This window comes from Dendrobates tinctorius, unplaced genomic scaffold, assembly GCF_039654945.1.
Source record: "Dendrobates tinctorius isolate UK_male_01 unplaced genomic scaffold, ASM3965494v1 ptg000057l, whole genome shotgun sequence".
Taxonomy (NCBI): domain Eukaryota; kingdom Metazoa; phylum Chordata; class Amphibia; order Anura; family Dendrobatidae; genus Dendrobates; species Dendrobates tinctorius.
This window is the reverse complement of record NW_027361725.1, coordinates 6756236-6778466: the sequence shown is the minus strand read 5'-3', so window position 1 is coordinate 6778466 and position 22231 is coordinate 6756236. Positions and strand designations below refer to the sequence as shown.

The window sequence follows — 22231 nt, the reverse complement described above, 5'->3', positions numbered from 1 at the left end:
TCACCGTTTTGGGGCCACAAATATTAAGATTGACAGCTCCATGGAGACCTCAAAATTGCTTCTTTCGCTCTGTTGGTTCCCCCTGTCTGAGTAGGTTACACCAAAGTCTGTAACTATGCCAGGATTTGATGGACAGATTTTCAACTATAAGATTTCCGAATATTGTTATTATTAGCTTCCATTCATTCTATGTTATTCTTTTTTTTATAGCCACATGCCTTGGTCCCATAAACCTGAACGTGACCTATAATGGTTGGATTTTTAGTGTCAATTGTGTGGCCACCTACCTGGAATATGATGAGTGACTTTTTGATAAGGTTCAAGCCAAGCAAGTCCACCATAATTATGTAGCTGGAAGATCCTACGTATGTCATATGCATATCATGTGTTAGTACTAACACATTACACCGGGCCAACTAGTCAAAAAATTAATTTCGCTCTATTTTTCATGACTTTTAAGAGTTATTTGTTTGAAAATTCTTGGGTGCCAAGTTGAGTCATTGGATGGTAGTGGCTCTTAATGTCTACAGCATTTTTCTCGATCCTGAAATATATACGATTACCTATACTGTACATAAACATTGTGTTTCGTGATACAAACAGTTTTGAAATATGTTGATGAAATGTTGGCCTGAGTGTAGAACTTCTGCTTCTGCTCAGACGTTTCTTCTGATTTTCAGCATTCCAGCCATAACGAGTTAAGGACATTACGGAAAGGCTTATCTCCGTACCACTCAGAATCCCAGCTGTCATCGCTGTCTCAGTACCAGGAGCCCCTGCAGAATGTGAGTAACCCCCTCAACTCGCTCTCATTTATTGGTGACAAGACCTAAATGCGTGTGTGTAGCTGGAAAAGACGGATCTCCATTCTCTCCTGTATCGAGATGAATATTTATAAGTAGGTACAATAGAGACGGATTTATGCCCCTAAACAGAGCAAAGGCATGAATATTTATAACACTTCATCCCCAAAGGCCTACCTAATTTGCAGCTTGAGAATGTATATGATATCATCTGGTTTATTTTTTGGCTAGTCCAGGTTCATAGAAGGTTCTCAAGTTCTGTAAGATATTCTACTAAAGGTGATCTAATTCTGGGGGGAAGTGTATTATAGTAGTTATATTTTAGTAGTGGTACATAGGGAGCAGTATTGTAGTAGTTATATTATTGTACATAGGAGGAGTATTATAGCAGTTATATTCTTATACATAGGAGGAGTATTATAATAGTTATATTCTTGTACATAGGGGCAGTATATAGTAGTTATAGTTTTGTACATAGAGGGCAGTATTATAGTAGTTATTCTTGTACATAGGGGCAGTATTATACTAGTTATATTCCTGTACATATGGAGCAGTATTATAGTAGTTATATTCTTGTACATAGGGGCAGTATTATAGTAGCTATATTCCTGTACATAGGGAGCAGTATTATAGTAGTTATATTCTTGTACATACGGGCAGTATTATAGTAGTTATATTCTTGTACATAGGGAGCAGTATTATAGTAGTTATATTCTTGTACATACGGGCAGTATTATAGTGGTTATATTCTTGTACATAGGGGCAGTATTATAGTAGCTATATTCCTGTACATAGGGGCAGTATTATACTAGTCATATTCCTGTACATAGGTGGCAGTATTATAGTAGTTATATTCTTGTACATAGGGGGCAGTATTATAGTGGTTATATTCTTGTACATACGGGCAGTATTATAGTGGTTATATTCTTGTACATAGGTGGCAGTATTATAGTAGTTATTTTCTTGTACATAGGGGGGCAGTATTATAGTAGTTATATTCTTGTACATAGGGGCAGTATTAAACTAGTTATATTCCCGTACATAGGTGCAGTATTATAGTAGTTATATTCCTGTACATAGGGGGCAGTATTATAGCAGTTATATTCTTGTACATAGGAGGAGTATTATAGCAGTTATATTCTTATACATAGGAGGAGTATTATAGTAGTTATAGTCTTATACATAGGAGGAGTATTATAGTAGTTATATTATTGTACATAGGGGCAGTATATAGTAGTTATATTTTTGTACATAGAGGGCAGTATTATAGTAGTTATTCTTGTACATAGGGGCAGTATTATATTAGTTACATTCCTGTACATAGGGGCAGTATTATACTTGTTATATTCCTGTACATAGGTGCACAGCGTCGGACTGGAACACCTTGGGCCCACCAGAGAAAATCATTCTTGGGGCCCACTATGTAGCTGCATAGAGTTAAATACCAGACCACCAATTGTGCGGTAAAACACGCTAATATCCGGGTATAATATAAGGTTGTACATGTCTTAATTATGTAGCAGGAGTTGGGGTAGCCCCCTCATAGAATATAAAGCAGCCCCCTCATAGAATATAATGTAGACCCCTCATAGAATATAATGCAGCCATCTCATAGAATATAATGCAGCCATCTCATAGAATATAATACAGCCCCCCTCATAGGGTATAATGCACCCCCTCATAGGGTATAATGTACCCCCTCATAGGGTATAATGCACCCCCTCATAGGGTATAATGCACCCCCTCATAGGGTATAATACTGCCCCCCTCATAGGGTATAATACTGCCCCCCTCATAGGGTATAATACTGCCCCCCTCATAGGGTATAATGCACCCCTCATAGGGTATAATACTGCCCCCCTCATAGGGTATAATACTGCCCCCCTCATAGGGAATAATGCACCCCCTCATAGGGAATAATGCACCCCCTCATAGGGTATAATGCTGCCCCCTCATAGGGTATAATACTCCCCCCCTCATAGGGTATAATACCGCCCCCTCATAGGGAATAATGCTGCCCTCCTCATAGGGTATAATGCTGCCTCCTCATAGGGTATAATGCTGCCTCCTCATAGGGTATAATGCTGCCCCCTCATAGGGTATAATACTGCCCCCCTCATAGGGAATAATGCACCCCCTCATAGGGTATAATGCTATATAGATATATAGATATAGAGTTAGATAGATATAGATAGAAAGATAGATGTAGAAATAGATAGATATAGATAGTTGATAATGGATAGAAAGTAGATAATGGATAGATATAGATAGAAAGATTCATAGAGATAGATAGAGATAGATAGAGATAGATATAAAGATAGATATAGAAAGAAATATAGATAGATAGATAGATCGATAGGTAGATAGATATAGAGATAGATAGAAAATAGATAATGGATAGATAGAAAGATATAGAGAGATAGATAATAGATAGAGATATACAGATATAATAATAATAATATAGACATATATAGATAGATATAGAGATAAATATATATAGATAGATGGCTATAAATAAAAATAGATATAGAGATATATATAGAGATAGATAGATATAGAGATATTAGATATAGAGATAGATAGATAGATATAGAGACAGATAGATATAGAAAGATAGATATAGAGATAGATATAGAGATAATAGCTAGATATAAAGATATGTATAGAGATAGATATAGAGTTAGAAAGATAGATAGAGATAGAGATAGCTAGATGGATAGATAGATATAGATAATAGAGATAATAGATAGATATAGAGATAGATATAGAGATAGATGGATAGATCAATAGATAGATAGATAAAGAGAGATAGAGATAGAGATAGATAGATATAGAGATATAGTGTTAGATAGAAAGATAGATATAGAGATAGATAGATAGATATATATAGAAATAGATATGGATATAGAGATAACAGATAGATATAGAGATAGATAGATATAGAGATAGATAGATAGATAGATAGATATAGAGATAATATATAGATAGATAGATATAGAGATAATATATAGATAGCTATAGAGAGAGAGATATAGAGATAGATATAGAGAGAAACAGATATAGATATAGAGATAGATATAGAGATAGATAAGTAGATAGATATAGAGATAATAGATAGATATAGAGATAGATAGATAGATATAGATATAAAGATAGATAGAGATAGAGAGAGCGGTAGATAGAGAGAGATAGATATAGAGAGAGATAGATACAGAGATCGATAAATAGATAGAGAGAGATATAGATATAGATAATAGATAGAGATAGATAAAGATAGATAATAAATATAGAGATAACAGATAGATATAGAGATAGAGTAAGATAGAAAGATATACAGATAGGTAGATATAGATAATAGAGATAGCTAGATAGATAGACATAATAGATAGATATAGATAGATATAGAGATAGATATAGAGATAGATGGATAGATCAATAGATAGATAAAGAGAGATAGAGATAGATAGATATAGAGATATAGTGTTAGATAGAAAGATAGATATAGAGATAGATAGATAGATAGATAGATAGATATAGAGATAGATAGATATAGAAATAGATATGGATATAGAGATAACAGATAGATATAGAGATAGATAGATATAGAGATAGATAGATAGATATAGAGATAGATAGATAGATATAGAGATAATATATAGATAGATAGATATAGAGATAATATATAGATAGCTATAGAGAGAGAGATATAGAGATAGATATAGAGAGAAACAGATATAGATATAGAGATAGATATAGAGATAGATAGGTAGATAGATATAGAGATAATAGATAGATATAGAGATAGATAGATATAGATATAAAGATAGATAGAGATAGAGAGAGCGGTAGATAGAGAGAGATAGATATAGAGAGAGATAGATACAGAGATCGATAAATAGATAGAGATAGATAAAGATAGATAATAAATATAGAGATAACAGATAGATATAGAGATAGAGTAAGATAGAAAGATATAGAGATAGGTAGATATAGATAATAGAGATAGCTAGATAGATAGACATAATAGATAGATATAGATATAGATAGATATAGAGATAGATAGAAAGATAGATGTAGAGATAGAAAGATAGATATAGAGATAGAGCGATAGATAGAGATAGATAATAGATAGAGATAAATAGATAGAGAAAGATAGATAGATAGATATAGAGATAGATATAGAGATAGAAAGATAGATAGATATAGAGATAAATAGATAGATAGATATAGAGAGAAATAGATATAGATATAGAGATAATAGATATATATAGAGAGAGATAGATACAGAGAAAAGATATAATAATAATAATAATAATTTTTATTTATATAGCGCCAACATATTCCGCAGCACTTTACAATTAAGCGGGGATATGTACAGACAATAAATTCAATACAAGTTAAGACAATACAAACAGTGACATTAGGAGTGAGGTCCCTGCTCGCAAGCTTACAATCTACAAGGAAATGGGGGGACACAGTAGGTGAGAAATGCTTGATATAGAGAATAAATAGATATAGAGATAAATAATATAGAGATAAATAGATAGAGAAAGATAGATAGATATATAGATATAGAGATAGAAAGATAGATATAGAGATAGAGCGATAGATAGATATACAGAGAGATAGATATAGAGATAGATAGAGATATATAGATAGATAGCTATAGAGAGAGATATAGAGATAGATATAGAGAGAAATAGATATAGAGATAGATAGATAGATAGATATATAGATATAGATATAAAGATAGAGATAGATATAGAGATAGAGCGATAGATAGCTAGAGATATAGATATAGAGATAGATAGATACAGAGAAAAGATATAGAGATAGATAACGGATAGATAAATAGATAGGTATAGAGATAGATAGATATAGATATTAGATAGAGATATATATAGATAAAGATAGATAGATATAGATGGTAGCTAGATAGATAAAATATAGAGATAATAGATATAGAGATAGGTAGACATAATCGATAGATATAGAGATATATATATAGAAAGATATAGAGATAGATGTAGAGATAGAAAGATAGATATAAAGATAGAGCGATAGATAGAGATAGATATAGAAATAGATAGATATAGATAATAGATAGAGATAGATATAGAGATAGATAGATATAGATAATAGAGATAGAAAGATAGATAGATATAAGAGAGAGAGAGATATAGATAGAGAGAGAGCGAGAGAGATATAAAAAACAAAACAAAACACAATACTCACCTCTCCTCCTCGCTCCCACGCTGATTCCGGCAGCCGGCTTCAGTGTCAGGAGCTGCCCCCTCTGCCAGACACACAGCGGGTGCGCGATGTAGTGACGTCATCGCGCACTGGCTGTGAGCCAGGAGCAGAGAGGACTGAGGGCGGCGCCGGCCCTGATTTACAGCTGTAGTCTGCAGAGCAGCTTACTGGGCTGGGGGCGGGGCCTCTGGGGGTGTGGAGACCTGAAATGAGATTCACTGCTTCGCAGTGAATATTCATTTCTCTTTAGCAGCGGGGACAGGGGCTCCTGCCTTCTGACACCCGCTGCTGCTCCGCTGGCAGGGGCCCCCATAGCAGCTGCATGGTGTGCGACACACCACTGGCTGGGGGCCCCTGGAGCAGCGGGGGCCCTAGGCAACTGCTGGCCCTGTATGCCTGCAGGTGCCAGGGCCCACCAGATGCCAGGGCCCACCGGAGAATCCACCGGTTCTCCGGTGGGCCAGTCCGACGCTGTAGGTGCAGTATTAAGCTAAGTTAAGGCTGGTTTCACATTTGCGTTAAAACAACGCTGCGTCGTTAAGCCCCGCCCCGAGCCGGCTCCCTGCCCGCCCCATCCGGGATCACCGCCTACTTTCGCATTTGCACGCATGCGATCGGCGCACCCTATCTTTAGCATAGGGTGCGCCGATCATGCTGCATTTCGGCGCGCACGGCGCACCGTCAAAAGTGCGCAGCACGCTACTTTCACACTGGCAGCGCATGATCGGCGCGCCCTATGCTAAAGATAGGGTGCGCCGATCGCATGCGTGCAAATGCGAAAGTAGGCGGTGATCCCGGATGGGGCGGGCAGGGAGCCGGCTCGGGGCGGGGCTTAACGACGCAGGGCGCAGCGTTGTTTTAACGCAAATGAGAAACCAGCCTAACACGTAGCGGAACTCTCGCGGAAATTACCGCGAGAGTTCCGGAATTCCATTCCGCGGGAAAATCACATTTTAAATTCCCGCGATTTTCCCGCGGAAAAACTAGCATTTTGCAAGCGTAATTAGCTTGCAAAATGCTAACGTTTTCCAAGCGATCTGTAGCATCGCTTGGAGAACTAATTGACAGGTTGGTCACACTCGTCAAACATAGTGTTTGACAAGTGTGACCAACTTTTTACTACTGAGGCCGCCTATGCAGCATCAGTAGTAAAAGATAAAATGTAAAAAATAATAAAAAAAAAATAAAAAATGGTGTTATTCTTACCTTCCGGCGTCCCGCGCAGCCTTCCCGCCTCTCTCCACGCTCCCATTCCCAGTAATCCTTTGCGAAAATGCCCGCGATGACGTCCGTTCTCGCAGGATCGCGACGTCTCGCGATCATTCGCGATGACCGCGAGACTTCGCGATCCCGCGAGAACGGACGCCATCGCGGGCATTTTCGCAAAGGATTACTGGGAACGAGAGCGTGGAGAGAGGCAGGAAGGCTGCGCGGGACGTCGGAAGGTAAGAATAACACCATTTTTTATTTTAAATTCTATTTTTTACAGGGATATGGTACCCAAAGCCCGGAGGACAGTCTCCTCTCCTCCGGACCGTGGGTACCATCCGCAATTGTTCTGCTTACTTTTCGCATGGTGTACACAGCCACATGCGGGAAGTAAGCGGAACAATGCATTCCTATGGATGCGGGATCGCCGCGATTCCGCAAAATTAATGAGCATGCTGCGTTTTTTACCGCGAAGCGATTCCGCCGCGGTAAAAACCGCAGCATTAGCACAGCATTGCGGAATCCCATAGGAATGCATGGGATGCTTATTTTTCGCGTTTTCGCTGCAAAATCGCGCAGTTAAAACCGCCGCGGAAACGCGAAAAAAACGTGTGAACTCAGCCTTATAGTAGTTATATTCCTGTACATAGGGGCAGTATTATAGTAGTTATATTCTTGTACACAGGGGCAGTATTATAGTAGCTATATTTCTGTACATAGGGGCAGTATTATACTAGTCATATTCCTGTACATATGAGCAGTATTATAGTAGTTATATTCTTGTACATAGGTGGCAGTATTATAGTAGTTATATTCTTGTACATAGGGGGCAGTATTATAGTAGTTATATTCTTGTTCATAGGTGGCAGTATTATAGTAGTTATATTCTTGTACATAGGGAGCAGTATAATAGTAGTTATATTCCTGTACATAGGAGCAGTATTATAGTAGTTATATTCCTGTACATAGGGGGCAGTATTATAGTAGTTATATTCTTGTACATAGGAGCAGTATTATAGTAGTTATAGTCTTGTACATAGGGGCAGTATTATAGTAGTTATATTCTTGTACATAGGGACAGTATTATAGTAGTTATGTTCTTGTATATAGGGAGCAATAGGGAGCAGTATTATAGTAGTTATATTCTTGTACATAGGGAGCAGTATTATAGTAGTTATATTCTTGTATATAGGGAGCAGTATTATAGTAGTTATATTCTTGTACATAGGGGCAGTATTATAGTAGTTATATTCTTGTCCATAGGAGAGGATAGACGTGTGTTTGTGAGCTCCCAGCAGGGCGGAGGCATTGCTTCTGACCCAGGTGGAGGGGAGGGAAGCTGGGCTGATGAACCAGGGAAAGCCCCTAGCCTGGAGTGTGGCCTGCCGGCATGGACCTCATGGTAATGGAAAGCTGGACATGGTGGCTGGTGAGTCTTCTAAACCTGCTTGTTATGTTGCTGAATTGAGTGGTAAAGTTACAAGGCAAAGCATTTTTAAGCTGGAAATGCAAATCAGCAAATTAAAGGCTGAAATTCAAATCCAAAGATAAAACTGATGAAATGTGAGAGCCTGGATGTTTGCAGACGAGAGCTGGACATTCGGAAAGGAAACCTGGACAAACATGTAAACTCTGTACCCAGAAAGGAAACTTGGGCTATGGAGAAAAAGAGGGGAGCCAGAGCCCAGAAGGAGAATAGAAAACACTCCATTAGTAATAAGGACATTAAATATAAAATTGTGCACGATGTGGAGCAAGGATGTCTGGTAAGAAATGCAGCACGAATATCAGCCGCATGATGTGAGGGGTCTGAGGCAGCAGACGCTGCTGGGAGCGCTGCAGAGGAAAGTGTCAGCAACCGAGGGGTTAACTGCAGTGCCCTCTGTGTGCAGCAATGAAGGGAGCTCAGCTCCTGTGAGTGATGAGGTAAATGCCCCCTGTGTTGACACCGTAAGTGCCCCCTGTACTGACACTGTGTGCGAGATCCCGCTCGGTGCTGTGAGTGGGACCCCGCTCGGTGCTGTGAGTGGGACCCCGCTCGGTGCTGTGAGTGGGACCCCGCTCGGTGCTGTGAGTGGGACCCCTCTCACTGGTGCTAGTGAATGGGACCCCGCTCACTGGTGCTAGTGAATGGGACCCCGCTCACTGGTGCTAGTGAATGGGACCCCGCTCACTGGTGCTAGTGAATGGGACCCCGCTCACTGGTGCTAGTGAATGGGACCCCGCTCACTGGTGCTAGTGAATGGGACCCCGCTCACTGGTGCTAGTGAATGGGACCCCGCTCACTGGTGCTAGTGAATGGGACCCCGCTCACTGGTGCTAGTGAATGGGACCCCGCTCACTGGTGCTAGTGAATGGGACCCCGCTCACTGGTGCTAGTGAATGGGACCCCGCTCACTGGTGCTAGTGAATGGGACCCCGCTCACTGGTGCTAGTGAATGGGACCCCGCTCACTGGTGCTAGTGAATGGGACCCCGCTCACTGGTGCTAGTGAATGGGACCCCGCTCACTGGTGCTAGTGAATGGGACCCCGCTCACTGGTGCTAGTGAATGGGACCCCGCTCACTGGTGCTAGTGAATGGGACCCCGCTCACTGGTGCTAGTGAATGGGACCCCGCTCACTGGTGCTAGTGAATGGGACCCCGCTCACTGGTGCTAGTGAATGGGACCCCGCTCACTGGTGCTAGTGAATGTATGTCTGCAACAGATACAAACATTATAATGGACTCTGAACTTTCCATGTCAGTGAATAGAGATCACACTGCAGTAATAATGGACTCTGAACCGTCAGTGGTAATGGACTCTGAACCCTCCACGTCAATGAATGAAGACCACATTGAGCAACAATCAGTAGTGGATCTGGGCGTTTTTTCAGCACAAACACGTGTCAGTGATCATGGGGCTGTGGAGAGCTCCAGCACTGATCCTCCTGCAGTGGTGGAGATTTCCAGCACTAATCCACCTGTGACTGGGGAAACCTCCAGCACTAATCCACCTGTGACTGGGGAAACCTCCAGCACTGTTCCACCTGTGGCTGGGGAAGCCTCCAGCACTAATTCACCTCTGGCTGCAGAAAACTCCAGCACTGACCCATCTGCTGACCAACATCAATTCAGGAGATTTGTTCTCCAATGTCACAAGACTAGATAACCCTCCACCTCAGAGGAGGAATGCAGTCAGGATAAAGTATACAGAACCAGAGGAGAAAATCCCATGCAGAATATATATTGGAAAAGTTCTTCTGAAAGACTTTATGAAGTTTAAGGCATCTGAGGTCTACGCCCTGATCTATGACATCAGCTTTAAGCTCCAGTGTGATCTGGATATGTTCTGGAACATCTATAATGACACTAGAGAAGATGAGATCTGGGATCATCTCCATTGTATCCAGCTGTCGCCGCAGGAAATAACAGTCACTGTCCTGTTTCAGTCTGAGGTGGTGGCGCTGGCGGATCTGCAGCACTGGTTGAGCCGGCAGTGCATGGTGAGAAGTCATCCCCAGAAGATCTATGATGAGGAGAAAATATGGAATGTAGGATATTCTGTGAAAATCCAGCTTCTGCAAGAGAATGGTGTAACCACACATCTGCCGCACTCCTTCTACCTGGGCTCAGAGAGGGGGATATGCTACTACCCTGGTCAGCCACATCTGTGCCATGGATGTGGGGGCAGGCACCTCGCCATAAACTGCTCTCGTATCACGTGCTCATTGTGTGGACAGTTCGGGCATACAAAGGACAAATGCACAGGAACCGTCATCTGTAACCTGTGCTCAGGACCCGGACATACATTTCGTGATTGCCCTCATGCAGAGCATAATAAATATAATGGCCAGACCTCCTTGGAAATTATGGAAAAAGATACCACAAGAGGAGCAGATGTTGTCCAAGAAGCTGGCACTGATGAGGTGATAAGTCACAGTAACAGTGAGCCTGCTCCAGAGTCTGATAATAATATTGATGGATGCTGCACTACTAGGACCACCAGCCACTGAAGAAACACATAAAGTACCACCAGCCAGAGCTAAACCACCATCATCCAGTAAAGTAAGACCTAAGCAATGGTCAGCTACTAAACTAAGACCTAAAATACTAGTCACTAAGGTGTCCAGAAAACCTGTCACCAAACCATCCAAGCTTCAGCCTAGTACATCTGTAGAAGCAGATAAACTGTCCGCAGTGTCCAGCGTGGATGAGGAAGGTTTTATGACCATAAAAAGGAAAAAAGCCTTTGTGGATTCCTCCAGGAAAATCACAAGAGTCCAGAAAATCTCTGAGCCTCCAGTGCTGGCGATAAGTCCAGGATGTTACAATGTACTGGGAGAAGACAAAGAAGAGGCAAAAATGGAGCAAGGTTCTTCATGCATCACAGAAAATGTCTCTGATGAGGTGGATCCTGATCCTCCCGTGTCCACGAAGAGATGGGGCGCTGCAGGTGACAGCAGTGGAAGGAGGAAGAAGACCAGAAAGTCTAAGTGATCAGGATGCGGCTGAGAATAAACTCCATTAGTGTGAACAGTGTGAGGACTGGTAGCCGGCGGCAGGCGATCTACCAGCGATTGTCTGATGAGAAATCTGACGTCGTCTTCTTACAGGAGATGTATCTGAAATGCAGTGCCCATGTGTATGCAGCCAAGAGAGACTGGAGATTAGGTCCATCATTCTGGTCCTTCAGGCTGGAGAGGAATGATGGTGTCGGAATCCTCTTTAATACCATGGATGTCCAAGTGGACAGAGTCCTAGAGATCTGTCCAGGCCGCTGTCTGATGCTGGACTTTATACTGGACTCCATCCATTATAGAGCAGTAAACATTTATGCTCCGCAGACCAGGAAAGAGCGGAGGGAACTGTTTGACCATATGAAGCCATATTGCTTTACCTCTAAAGTGTTTATATTGTGTAGGGATTTTAGTAATGTGTCTTGTAATGTGGATAGATCCAGCAGTCACAAGAAACTGAGATATGATGAGACGTTTCTTAATAATATAGTCCAGCAGGCCCATCTAGTAGACCCCTATGGTTCCCACCATACCAGTAAGACGTATACATACCATAAGGGTGGTAATGCCAGCAGAATAGACCGGGTGTATATAAAGAGAGCGGTGAGATACTCTCAGTACAGGATCAGCCCTCTGGAGTTCTCTGACCATTGCATGGTGAGCGTGACGCTGGATCTGGCCAAAGCTGTGGTCTGTGGAAAGGAGTACTGGAAGGTGAATAGCTCCGTGATCCAAGATCCACGGTTCAGAGAGGCTTTCACCGCCTTCTATAATGATCGTAGGACCACCCAATGTATGTGTGATGACACAGCTGAGTGGTGGGAGACCATGAAAAGTGACATCAGGCAGTTTATTATACGAGCAGCCAGGAGACATAGTAATATGGATTATATGAGATACTCTGCCCTGAGACTGCAGCTGAGCCGACTTTATAGCAGGATGAATGGTGGTGAGAAGGTGGATAGACGGAGCGTCAGCCACATAAAGCAGCAAATGAGGGAGCTGCAGTACGATCGCCTCAAGTCTCTCAAGACGAAGGGACAGTTTGATAATTGGGGCGTTCGTAACCCAGATCCTTTTATTGCCTGTAAAAAATAGGATCAGTAAGACGCTCATCACTGGTTTGTTGGATGAGAACGGGGTGGAGCAGTCAGAGCAGAAGAAAGTCCACAAGATCATTGCTGATTATTATAGAGATCTGTATAAAGGGGCTCATATCGATAAGGAAGACATTAATGCCTACCTGAAGGTGGTGTCCCTACCAACTTTAGACCCCACACAGGCAGATAGTATGGCCGGTCCCATAACTGAGGAGGAGGTAAAGAAGAGCGTTGACTCCTTAAAGGCAAACAAGAGCCCGGGGCTGGACGGCCTGACCAGCGAGTTTTATAGAGAGTTCAGGGACTTATTAGCTCCGGACCTGGTGCAGGTCTATAACGATTGCCTCTCTGCAGGAAAGCTTCTACCGTCCCAGTATAAATCTGTTCTGGTTCTCCTGGCAAAGAAAGGAAATCTAAAAGATATAAAGAACTGGCGTCCATTGTCTTTACTAAACACAGATTATAAAATTCTGGCCAAGATCTTGTATTATCGGTTGAGTGAGGTGACGGGTGAGCTTATCGCCAACCAGATGTGTGGTGTGAAGGGTCGGACGATAGAGGACTCGTTGTTGGTGAGAGAAGCCGTGACGTACATGAAGCAGCACCATGTGGGGGCGTATATTGTGGACTTAGACCAGAGTAAAGCCTTTGATAGAGTCCATCATGATTACCTGTATTAGGTGTTGTTACAGTATGGCCTCCCGATGCGGTTTGTGCAGTGGCTGCGACTTCTGTGTGAGGAAGCTATAAGCCTGCTGCTGATTAATGGTCACTTGGCCGAGCCCTTTGCGATCATGTCAGGGGTGAGGCAGGGCTGTCCTCTCAGCCCATTGTTGTATGTTTTCAGTCTGGATCCTTTCCTCAGAAAACTGCAGTATCATAGAGATTTTACAGGTCTGAGGTGCCACCTGCAGAGTATGATGGACTAGGTAAAGTTCTGTGCCTATGCGGACGATGTGTCGGTTGTAGCGTCTTCTAGAGATGACTATGTGGCTCTACAGCAGGAGATCACAGCCGTCTCCAATGTATCTAACTCCTCTGTGAACATGGAGAAGAGCGAGGCGTTGTGGCTGGGGAGTGACCGTGAGGTCTTCTCTGTGCCCTTCAGAACAGTTCAGGATCAGATAAAGATTTTGGGAGTTGTGTTTGGTGCTGTAGATGATGGGAAGGTGAACTGGGAGGAGAAGCTGGTGGTGTGTGAGCGGAAGGTGCAGAGCTGGAGACACTGGAAGCTGACATATCTGGAGAAGATCCGCCTGCTGAAGACCTTCCTGCTCCCGCTGTTCCTCTATATCAGTGTGGTGTTCCCGCTGCCAGATACGTTGCTCTCCAGACTTACCAATGTCTTCTTTCACTTCTTGTGGGGCAACAGGGTGAATGTGGTCAGGAGAAACATTGTTTATCTCCCTCATAAGGATGGTGGTCTCGCCATGCCTTGTCTGGAGCTCTTCTTTAATCTTTTGTTTCTCATGAAGAATTTTTCGTTTTGTAAGAATTCAGAGAAGGTGCCATGGTCTTGTTTAAGAGCCAGATCCAGCAGTTTGTGTCTGTGTGGTCGGTAGGGGACCCCATCAAGAGAATCTCAGGACGTAAAGAATAATGTTTCTTGGTATGGTGTCCACATAATAAGTAAGGTCGTCAGATGGAGGATCTTGTATGATGACGTCAAGCAGCTCAGTAGGAAAGAGCTGTATAAGAATGTCCTGTCATCTCACTTCAGTGTCCAGGTACAACTGAGGGGCTCTCCGAGTCTGGATGTAAAATGGGCTGTAAAAAACATGCTAGATACCAGAGTTCCCCCTCATATGAGAGACGTAGCGTGGCTGGCGCTCCATGGTAAAATGTACGTTAGAGATAATCTAAAGTGCAGGAATGTATCAGACAGATCCTGTCCCAGAGAGGAGTGTCCCCATATACTGGAGACGATGGACCATATGCTGTTAGAGTGCCCCTTCAGTATGCAGGTGTGGGAGTCTGTGTCCTTGTCCCTAAAGTTACCGCACCTGGTGGGACAGTCGTATGGTCAGCTGCTGTACGGAGACTTCCAGCCTGAGCTCAGGGCGTATGACAGAAGCTCTCTGTATATAATAAATGTGGTGACCATCTACCATCTGTGGTGTGCGCGGTGCTGCCTGCTCATCAATAAGGAAGTCCTGTCCTGTGATACTGTCAGGTATAAGATCCTAGAAAGTCTCAAGGCCGTATATAAGAAGGATATAAAGGGGAACCCATGGAATGTGACCTGGAGGAACATCCATGTATCGGGATTTGTCAATGTTTGCTAATGCTATTGTTTAAGTGATGTAACAATACAATATTTATCTCCTTTACTATTTATTGCTTTGAGATTTTAATGTAACATTTTTGTAATATATGGTTGCCAGTTTTTAAGTAAAAAGATTATAGTAGTTATATTCTTGTACATACGGGGCAGTATTATAGTAGTTATATTCTTGTACATAGGAGCAGTATTATAGTAGTTATATTCTTGTACATAGGAGCAGTATTATAGTAAGTAAAAAAAAAAGTTGTAGTCAGCTTACCCGTCTGCAAAGCAATCCCCAAGCCTGCCAACGCCCAGCACGGACTGTGGTGAGCATCCACATGAATTAGGAGCAAGAGGAAGAAAAAAAAGTGATCCAGCTGGAGACGGAGGCGGCTGCAATTTACAAAGCTTTATTGGACAACTTAAAAATATGTCGGTTCTTTAAAAATTTCTTATAGCAAACACCAAGCACACCAGTGAAGATCTTCACTGGTGTGCTTGGTGTTTGCTATAAGAAATTTTTAAAGAACCAACATATTTTTAAGTTGTCCAATAAAGCTTTGTAAATTGCAGCCGCCTCCGTCTCCAGCTGGATCACTTTTTTTTTTCTTCCTCCAGTATTATAGTAGTTATATTCTTGTATATGGGTGCAGTATTATAGTAGTTATATTCTTGTACATAGAGGGCAGTATTATAGTAGTTATATTTTTATATATGGGGCAGTATTATAATAGTTATATTCTTGTATATAGGGGCAGTATTATAGTAGTTATATTCTTGTATATAGGAGCAGTATTATAGTAGTTATATTCTTGTATATAGGAGCAGTATTATAGTAGTTATATTCTTGTATATAGGAGCAGTATTATAGTAGTTATATTCTTGTACATAGAGGGCAGTATTATAGTAGTTATATTCTTGTACATAGGGGCAGTATTATAGTAGTTATATTCTTGTATATGGGTGCAGTATTATAGTAGTTATATTCTTGTACATAGAGGGCAGTATTATAGTAGTTATATTTTTGTATATGGGGCAGTATTATAATAGTTATATTCTTGTATATAGGGGCACTATTATAGTAGTTATATTCTTGTATATAGGAGCAGTATTATAGTAGTTATATTCTTGTATATAGGAGCAGTATTATAGTAGTTATATTCTTGTACAAAGACCGCAAGATCCTGAGCCGGTATAGACTCAGTGCTCTCAGTCTGGCCATCGAATCCGGCCGACACAGGCAGAGCTACAAGCCCAGGGAGGAAAGACTGTGCCAACACTGTGACCAGGAGGCCCTGGAGGATGAGACCCACTTCCTGCTACACTGCTCCAAGTACTCAGCAGTGAGGGACACACACTTCAGGAGACTCTCACATCTCTTCCCGGATTTCACCACCATGAAGGAGGAAGAGAAAACATACATCCTGCTGGGGGAAGAAGAGAGAGCAGTGGAGATAGCAGCGCAATATGTGAGCGAATGCCATAGACTGCGAGAAAGAGAACTATGATATGCCATGGACTTCTATGGCACCCACCCTGGATATGCCCCAATCCCCCATCCACCTTCCCTATGCCATGGACTTCTATAGCCTCATCCTGGATCAGCCCCCATGCCCCCATCCACCTTCCCTATGCCATGGACTTCTATAGCCCCATCCTGGATCTGCCCCATCCACCTTTCCTACAGCCCCTTCCCAACATCCCTACAGTCCCTATCCCTATTCCCTTTTGTACACCTGCTTTGGCAAAACTAATGTGTATTTAGTCGTGCCAATAAAGCTTCTTTGAATCTTGAATCTCTATAGGAGCAGTATTATAGTAGTTATATTCTTGTACATAGGGGCAGTATTATAGTAGTTATATTCTTGTATATAGGGACAGTATTATAGTAGTTATATTTTTGTATATGGGGCAGTATTATAATAGTTATATTCTTGTATATAGGGGCAGTATTATAGTAGTTATATTCTTGTATATAGGAGCAGTATTATAGTAGTTATATTCTTGTATATAGGGACAGTATTATGTTAGTTATATTCTTGTACATAGGTGCAGTATTATAGTAGTTATATTCTTGTATATAGGAGCAGTATTATAGTAGTTATATTCTTGTATATAGGAGCAGTATTATAGTAGCTATATTCTTGTATATAAGGACAGTATTATAGTAGTTATATTCTTGTATATAGGGACAGTATTATAATAGTTATATTCTTGTATATAGGGACAGTATTATAGTAGTTATATTCTTGTATATAGGGACAGTATTATAGTAGTTCTATTCTTGTCTATAGGGACAGTATTATAGTAGTTATATTCTTGTATATAGGGACAGTATTTTAGTAGTTATATTCTTGTATATAGGGACAGTATTATAGTAGTTATATTCTTGTATATAGGAGCAGTATTATAGTAGTTATATTCTTGTACATAGGGACAGTATTATAGTAGTTATATTCTTGTACATAGGGGCAGTATTATAGTAGTTATATTCTTGTATATAGGGGCAATTTTTATTGTAAAAACCAAACAAATACAAATAACATTCCTCCAATAATACAAAACTGAATTCACTAGGATTGTACATACATTCATTACATATCCAGTTTATACATATCAAATTAACTTAGAGTCCATACTCCTAGTTTGAGGAGAGAGGAAAAAAAAAAAAAAAACACTTTACAAACAGAGCTCATCATATTCCTACCCAGTGACTCATCCTTCACTATCTTAACATTTCCTAATTTCTCCTAATGATTTTCCCTATCTGAGTTTGGACACTATCTGGTTGACAGCGTCACAGATCTGAGTCGGAGTTATTCTGTTCACCACCGGTCTCCATCTCAGACTCTACCCGAGTGCCCTCAGGTAAGGGCTTCCGCTTTGGCGGAGGACAGTCCTCTACGTCCCTATCACACTCTGCGTCAATTCTTATAAGGTCATCTTCAAAATCGCCGTCAGACTCAGACAGAACATCAAACCTGTTAGATACGACCATTACACCTGCAGAATTTTGGAATTTCTTCCCGGCTCCTTGGCCAGTGTCATACCCCTCAGGTTTACGGGAGGCCTTGTCCTTTTTCTTCCTTTTCTGATTATTGCTATTCTCCTCAGACACAGATGGTAGCACTGAAGTAATGTCTTCCTGTGACCGCTGCCCCTGAGGTACAACCTCCATACTCCCCTGTTCTCTCTCTGAACCCTGCTGCTCTGGTGTTAGCTGAGTAGACCCCTGGTGGACCTCTGGTCTGGTCAGTATTTCCCCTGACAGTAAAGCTGCCTCCTCCAGAATCTCTGCCCCTGCCACCAAGTCCTCGTCAGGAAAGTCCTTACAGATGTTGTGCCAGGCGTCTGGACAGTCCCTGTGAGGGTGACCGATCTTCCCACAGAGGTTGCACCTGATGTTCTGGCAGTCTGCAGCTAGATGGCTGACCTCCCCACACAGGCTGCACTTCACCACAGTACAGGTGTTTGCCAGGTGACTTGCCTTGCCACATTTAAAGCACTTACGAGGCTGCCCAGGATAGAAACACACACCCCTCTCCCTCCCAATAAAGAAGGAGTTGGGTAAGTGGGCAGTGATGTTATTGCATTGGCGCAGTTTCACCAAAACCCGCAACCCTCCCGTCCAGATCCCATCACTGTCTCTGCTTTTGGTGAGGTCAGAGACCAGGTCACAATGCCTCCGGAGCCACACCACAATGTCCTGCGGGGGAACAGACTCATTCCAGAAGATGACACTAACAGTAATGGTATCTGGCTTAGAGATAGGAATAAAGCTGAACTTACTCCAGCCCTCCGTGTCTCTAAACTTGGGGAAACTAGACCAGAATCTGTCCAGGTCAGACATGAGCTTAAAGCTGACATCATAGTCCTGCCTGTCTGGAAGATTAATCACTGCCAGGATGCTGACTGGCACAAACCCCATCTGGTGGCACAAGAGCTCCCTGATGACAAACCTCCTGTCTGGTAGGTCCTCCTTGGCACCTCTGTGCCGGAAACGCACAACGTTTCTACGTTTAAACGCCTGGCCTGTATAATTGGTACCAGAGGTAAAGGACGGAGCACCACGACTCCAGGCATTACTGGGGGGACCGTGCGGGGTCACATTGGGTTGACTGACGGGATGAAGGTCTGCAGCAGGAGGGGCAGCCAAACCTTGTGTGCTTGAAATTAAAGGGGGGAAATCACAGACATTATCATGCACATTGTTATCATCAGCATCAATGTCATTATCAGACTGTGCAGCGTCCACCAAAGATACTGTGCTCCCCCAAGCCCCCGACCCCTCAGATACAGTGCGGTTATCCCCAGCATCAGAGCCCTGCTGGGCACCATCAGAAATGACCGGCACATGTCCACTGCCCAACTGTTGTGCTTGGCATTCTGAGACTAGTAGTCCCTCTGCTGGGAAGTGCAGTCCATGCTGCTGCTTGGAATCTGCTGCAGGCTGCTGTGCTGGGCATTCTGAGACTTGTGGTACACCTGCTGGAATCTGCATAACATGCTGCTGCTTGGGGTCTGCCACAGGCTGCTGCAGTATTTGACCCTTTTGGAAGCAGAAACTTGCAGGCTGCAGCACTGGCCGCACCGGCTTCTGGGGCCCACCTGGGACAATGTCTGAGCTGGAACCTGCAGAGTCCTGCTTGTGTGACATAAACAGTTCCTGGTTCCTATAAGTCTCTGCCAGGGGCCCCATCTTCTCTAGGACACAGTCCATGTCAGTCACCACTTTTGCCAGCTGTATAGCAAGCATGTTCAGAGTCTAATCATAAAAGGTGTGATCTCCACCAGGATTAGCAGCCTTTACATTATAGCCCATGTCTATCTGTTTCTGCAGCAAGTCTTTGTGCTGCTGTAACTCACCAAGCCTCTTGACCAGTCCTGGGATCTCCTCTGCGACCTGAAGCTCAGGTGCACATGGCGTCTCCTCCTGGGATCCTGCTTTCAGCAATGTCCCTGGATGCTTGAAACCAGACGTCTCCTTAACTTTCACCACCGCTGGTTTCGTGGTTCCAGGCTCCACAGCACTTTTACTGCTGCCACCTGACTGCGACCTTGTGCGCCCAGAGCTCGCCATGCTGGCCACCACATGCTTCTGCTGCAGGGTCTCCTGGAGTGTCTGTCTCTCCAGTGAGGTTCTCCTCTGTCTGCTGGGAGTCAGCTGCACACCTGAAGATGGTGATGGCAGCTCCTGAGCTGCAGGCTGCTTTCCTCCATTCAGCTTCTCACCAGTAGATTTCTTTTGGATTTCTCCTAGTTGTCCTTCACTCTGCTTGCCTTGGCTCGCCGACTGCTTAACTGGAACTTTCTTACCCACAGCCATGGCTTTTCCTTGTTCCGTTACTTTTTGCACTTTCACAGCTTCATCTTTCTTGCTGCTGCTGCTGCTACTTCCATTCTGAGCTTTCTTTCCCTCAGAAACAACTTTGGGACTTGCATCTGCCTTAGACACAACTTGAGCGTTACTTCCAAGTGTAGGCCTGGAAGCCTGGGCCTTGCTTGGGGAGTTACCCCGCCCAGGGTGGCCTCCCCCTGGGCTTGCTCCAGACATCAGGAGAGCTACAAACACACAACCTCACAGCTAGGAGGCAGTATTATAGTAGTTATATTCTTGTACATAGGAGCAGTATTATAGTAGTTATATTCTTGTACATAGGAGTCAGGGCTGTGGAGTCGGAGTCGTGGAGTCGGAGTCGGAGTTAGTTTTGGTTGGAGTCGGTAGAAATGTACCGACTCCGACTCCAGCTTTAAAAAAAAATGTATTAATATTTCATAATTGAACTTTCATATGAATTTTATAAATGTTACTCAAATATATATGTTCTATCAAACTATGAAAAACAGTGATAAGCAGTTCTGCTGGAGATAGAGACATTTCTTACTACTTGTGTGTCACTGTTCTCCACAGCCCTTATCTATTCTTATACTTGGTTAACCTCATGCTGCCCCAACCCCCCTACTTACAATGTATGAAACTGAAAGTGAAAATGTGTTGCAAATTCTTAGTAGTAAAGCTCCTCCTCTAGACTAGATCATACTAGGTGTGCGTCTTCCAAGCATCTCACAGCTGCCTGCTACTCAGAAGAGGAAGACTGTAACAAGTATTATCCTTTCAACAAACTTTGCATCAGTTAACTGTGAGTACATGAGGAATAATAACAGTATTACTGACCACTATATCAGTTGTACGACCTGGCAATAATTTTGTACAATTGTTTTTAGGAAAAACAATTGTCATTTGGATTGTGAATGCAGAATTAAAAACCTGAGAATGTCAAAGAAGCATCACATTAAATCAGCTGTATTTGAACATTTCACCATCACTCAAGATAGAAAACATTATGTCTGTCAGTGTATGACAAATGATCCAGACGAAAACAAATGCTGTGAAGCCAAGATGAGTGCATATTCAGGCAAAGATAAAAATGCTCCTACCAGAGCTTCTAATCTAAAGAGACATTTACAGCGCTTTCATCCAGAAGTACTGAAAGCAGTGGATGAGAAAGACTGCATCCAAACCAATGAACCAGTGCCCAGCTCTTCCAGCCAAACAAAGGAGCAGAGAACTTTGCAGCCACCAGTTGCAAGATATTTTGTCAGTGACAAAGTTACTGTGACAATGACAGTAGATACATTTAAAAAACAGATCATAGAGCTTGTTGTAAAGGATAGTGTGCCTATTTCATTATTTTCACGACCAGCTTTTATGTGTCTGAATGGGGAAATGGCCAGCAAGCTTGGTGTTTCTCTGGAGAGAGAGTATTAGAAAATTAGTAATCGAAGAAGCTTTTAAACAAAAGGAAGAACTTAAAAAAACTCTCAAGGGACGCTTTCTGTTTCTTAAAATGGATGCCTGCACACGTCACAGAGTGAACTATTTTGCCATCAATGTCCGATTTGTTTGTGACAAAAATGAAATAGTTACCAAGACATTGGCAGTAAAAGACACCAAAGCTCATCACACCAGTGAGTTTCTCCAGGTCTTGGTGGAAAAGGTTCTGCAAGACTATGAACTTAAAAAAGAGCAAGTTCTGTCGTAACTGACAAAGCTTCAAATATGATAAGTACTATTAAGCTAATGAATGAGAGTAATTATGGT

The 22231-nt window shown here is 42.4% G+C and overlaps 1 protein-coding gene across 1 annotated transcript in view; it reads left to right on the top strand.

The window, feature by feature from the left end:
• Window positions 1-22231, top strand: part of CCDC85C (coiled-coil domain containing 85C) — a 161635-nt gene that overhangs the window by 119156 nt on the left and 20248 nt on the right. Inside the window, exon 3 of the mRNA XM_073577705.1 lies at window positions 681-785. Within this exon, the coding sequence (XP_073433806.1) occupies window positions 681-785 (105 nt within the window). The remainder of the gene's footprint in view (window positions 1-680; window positions 786-22231) is intronic.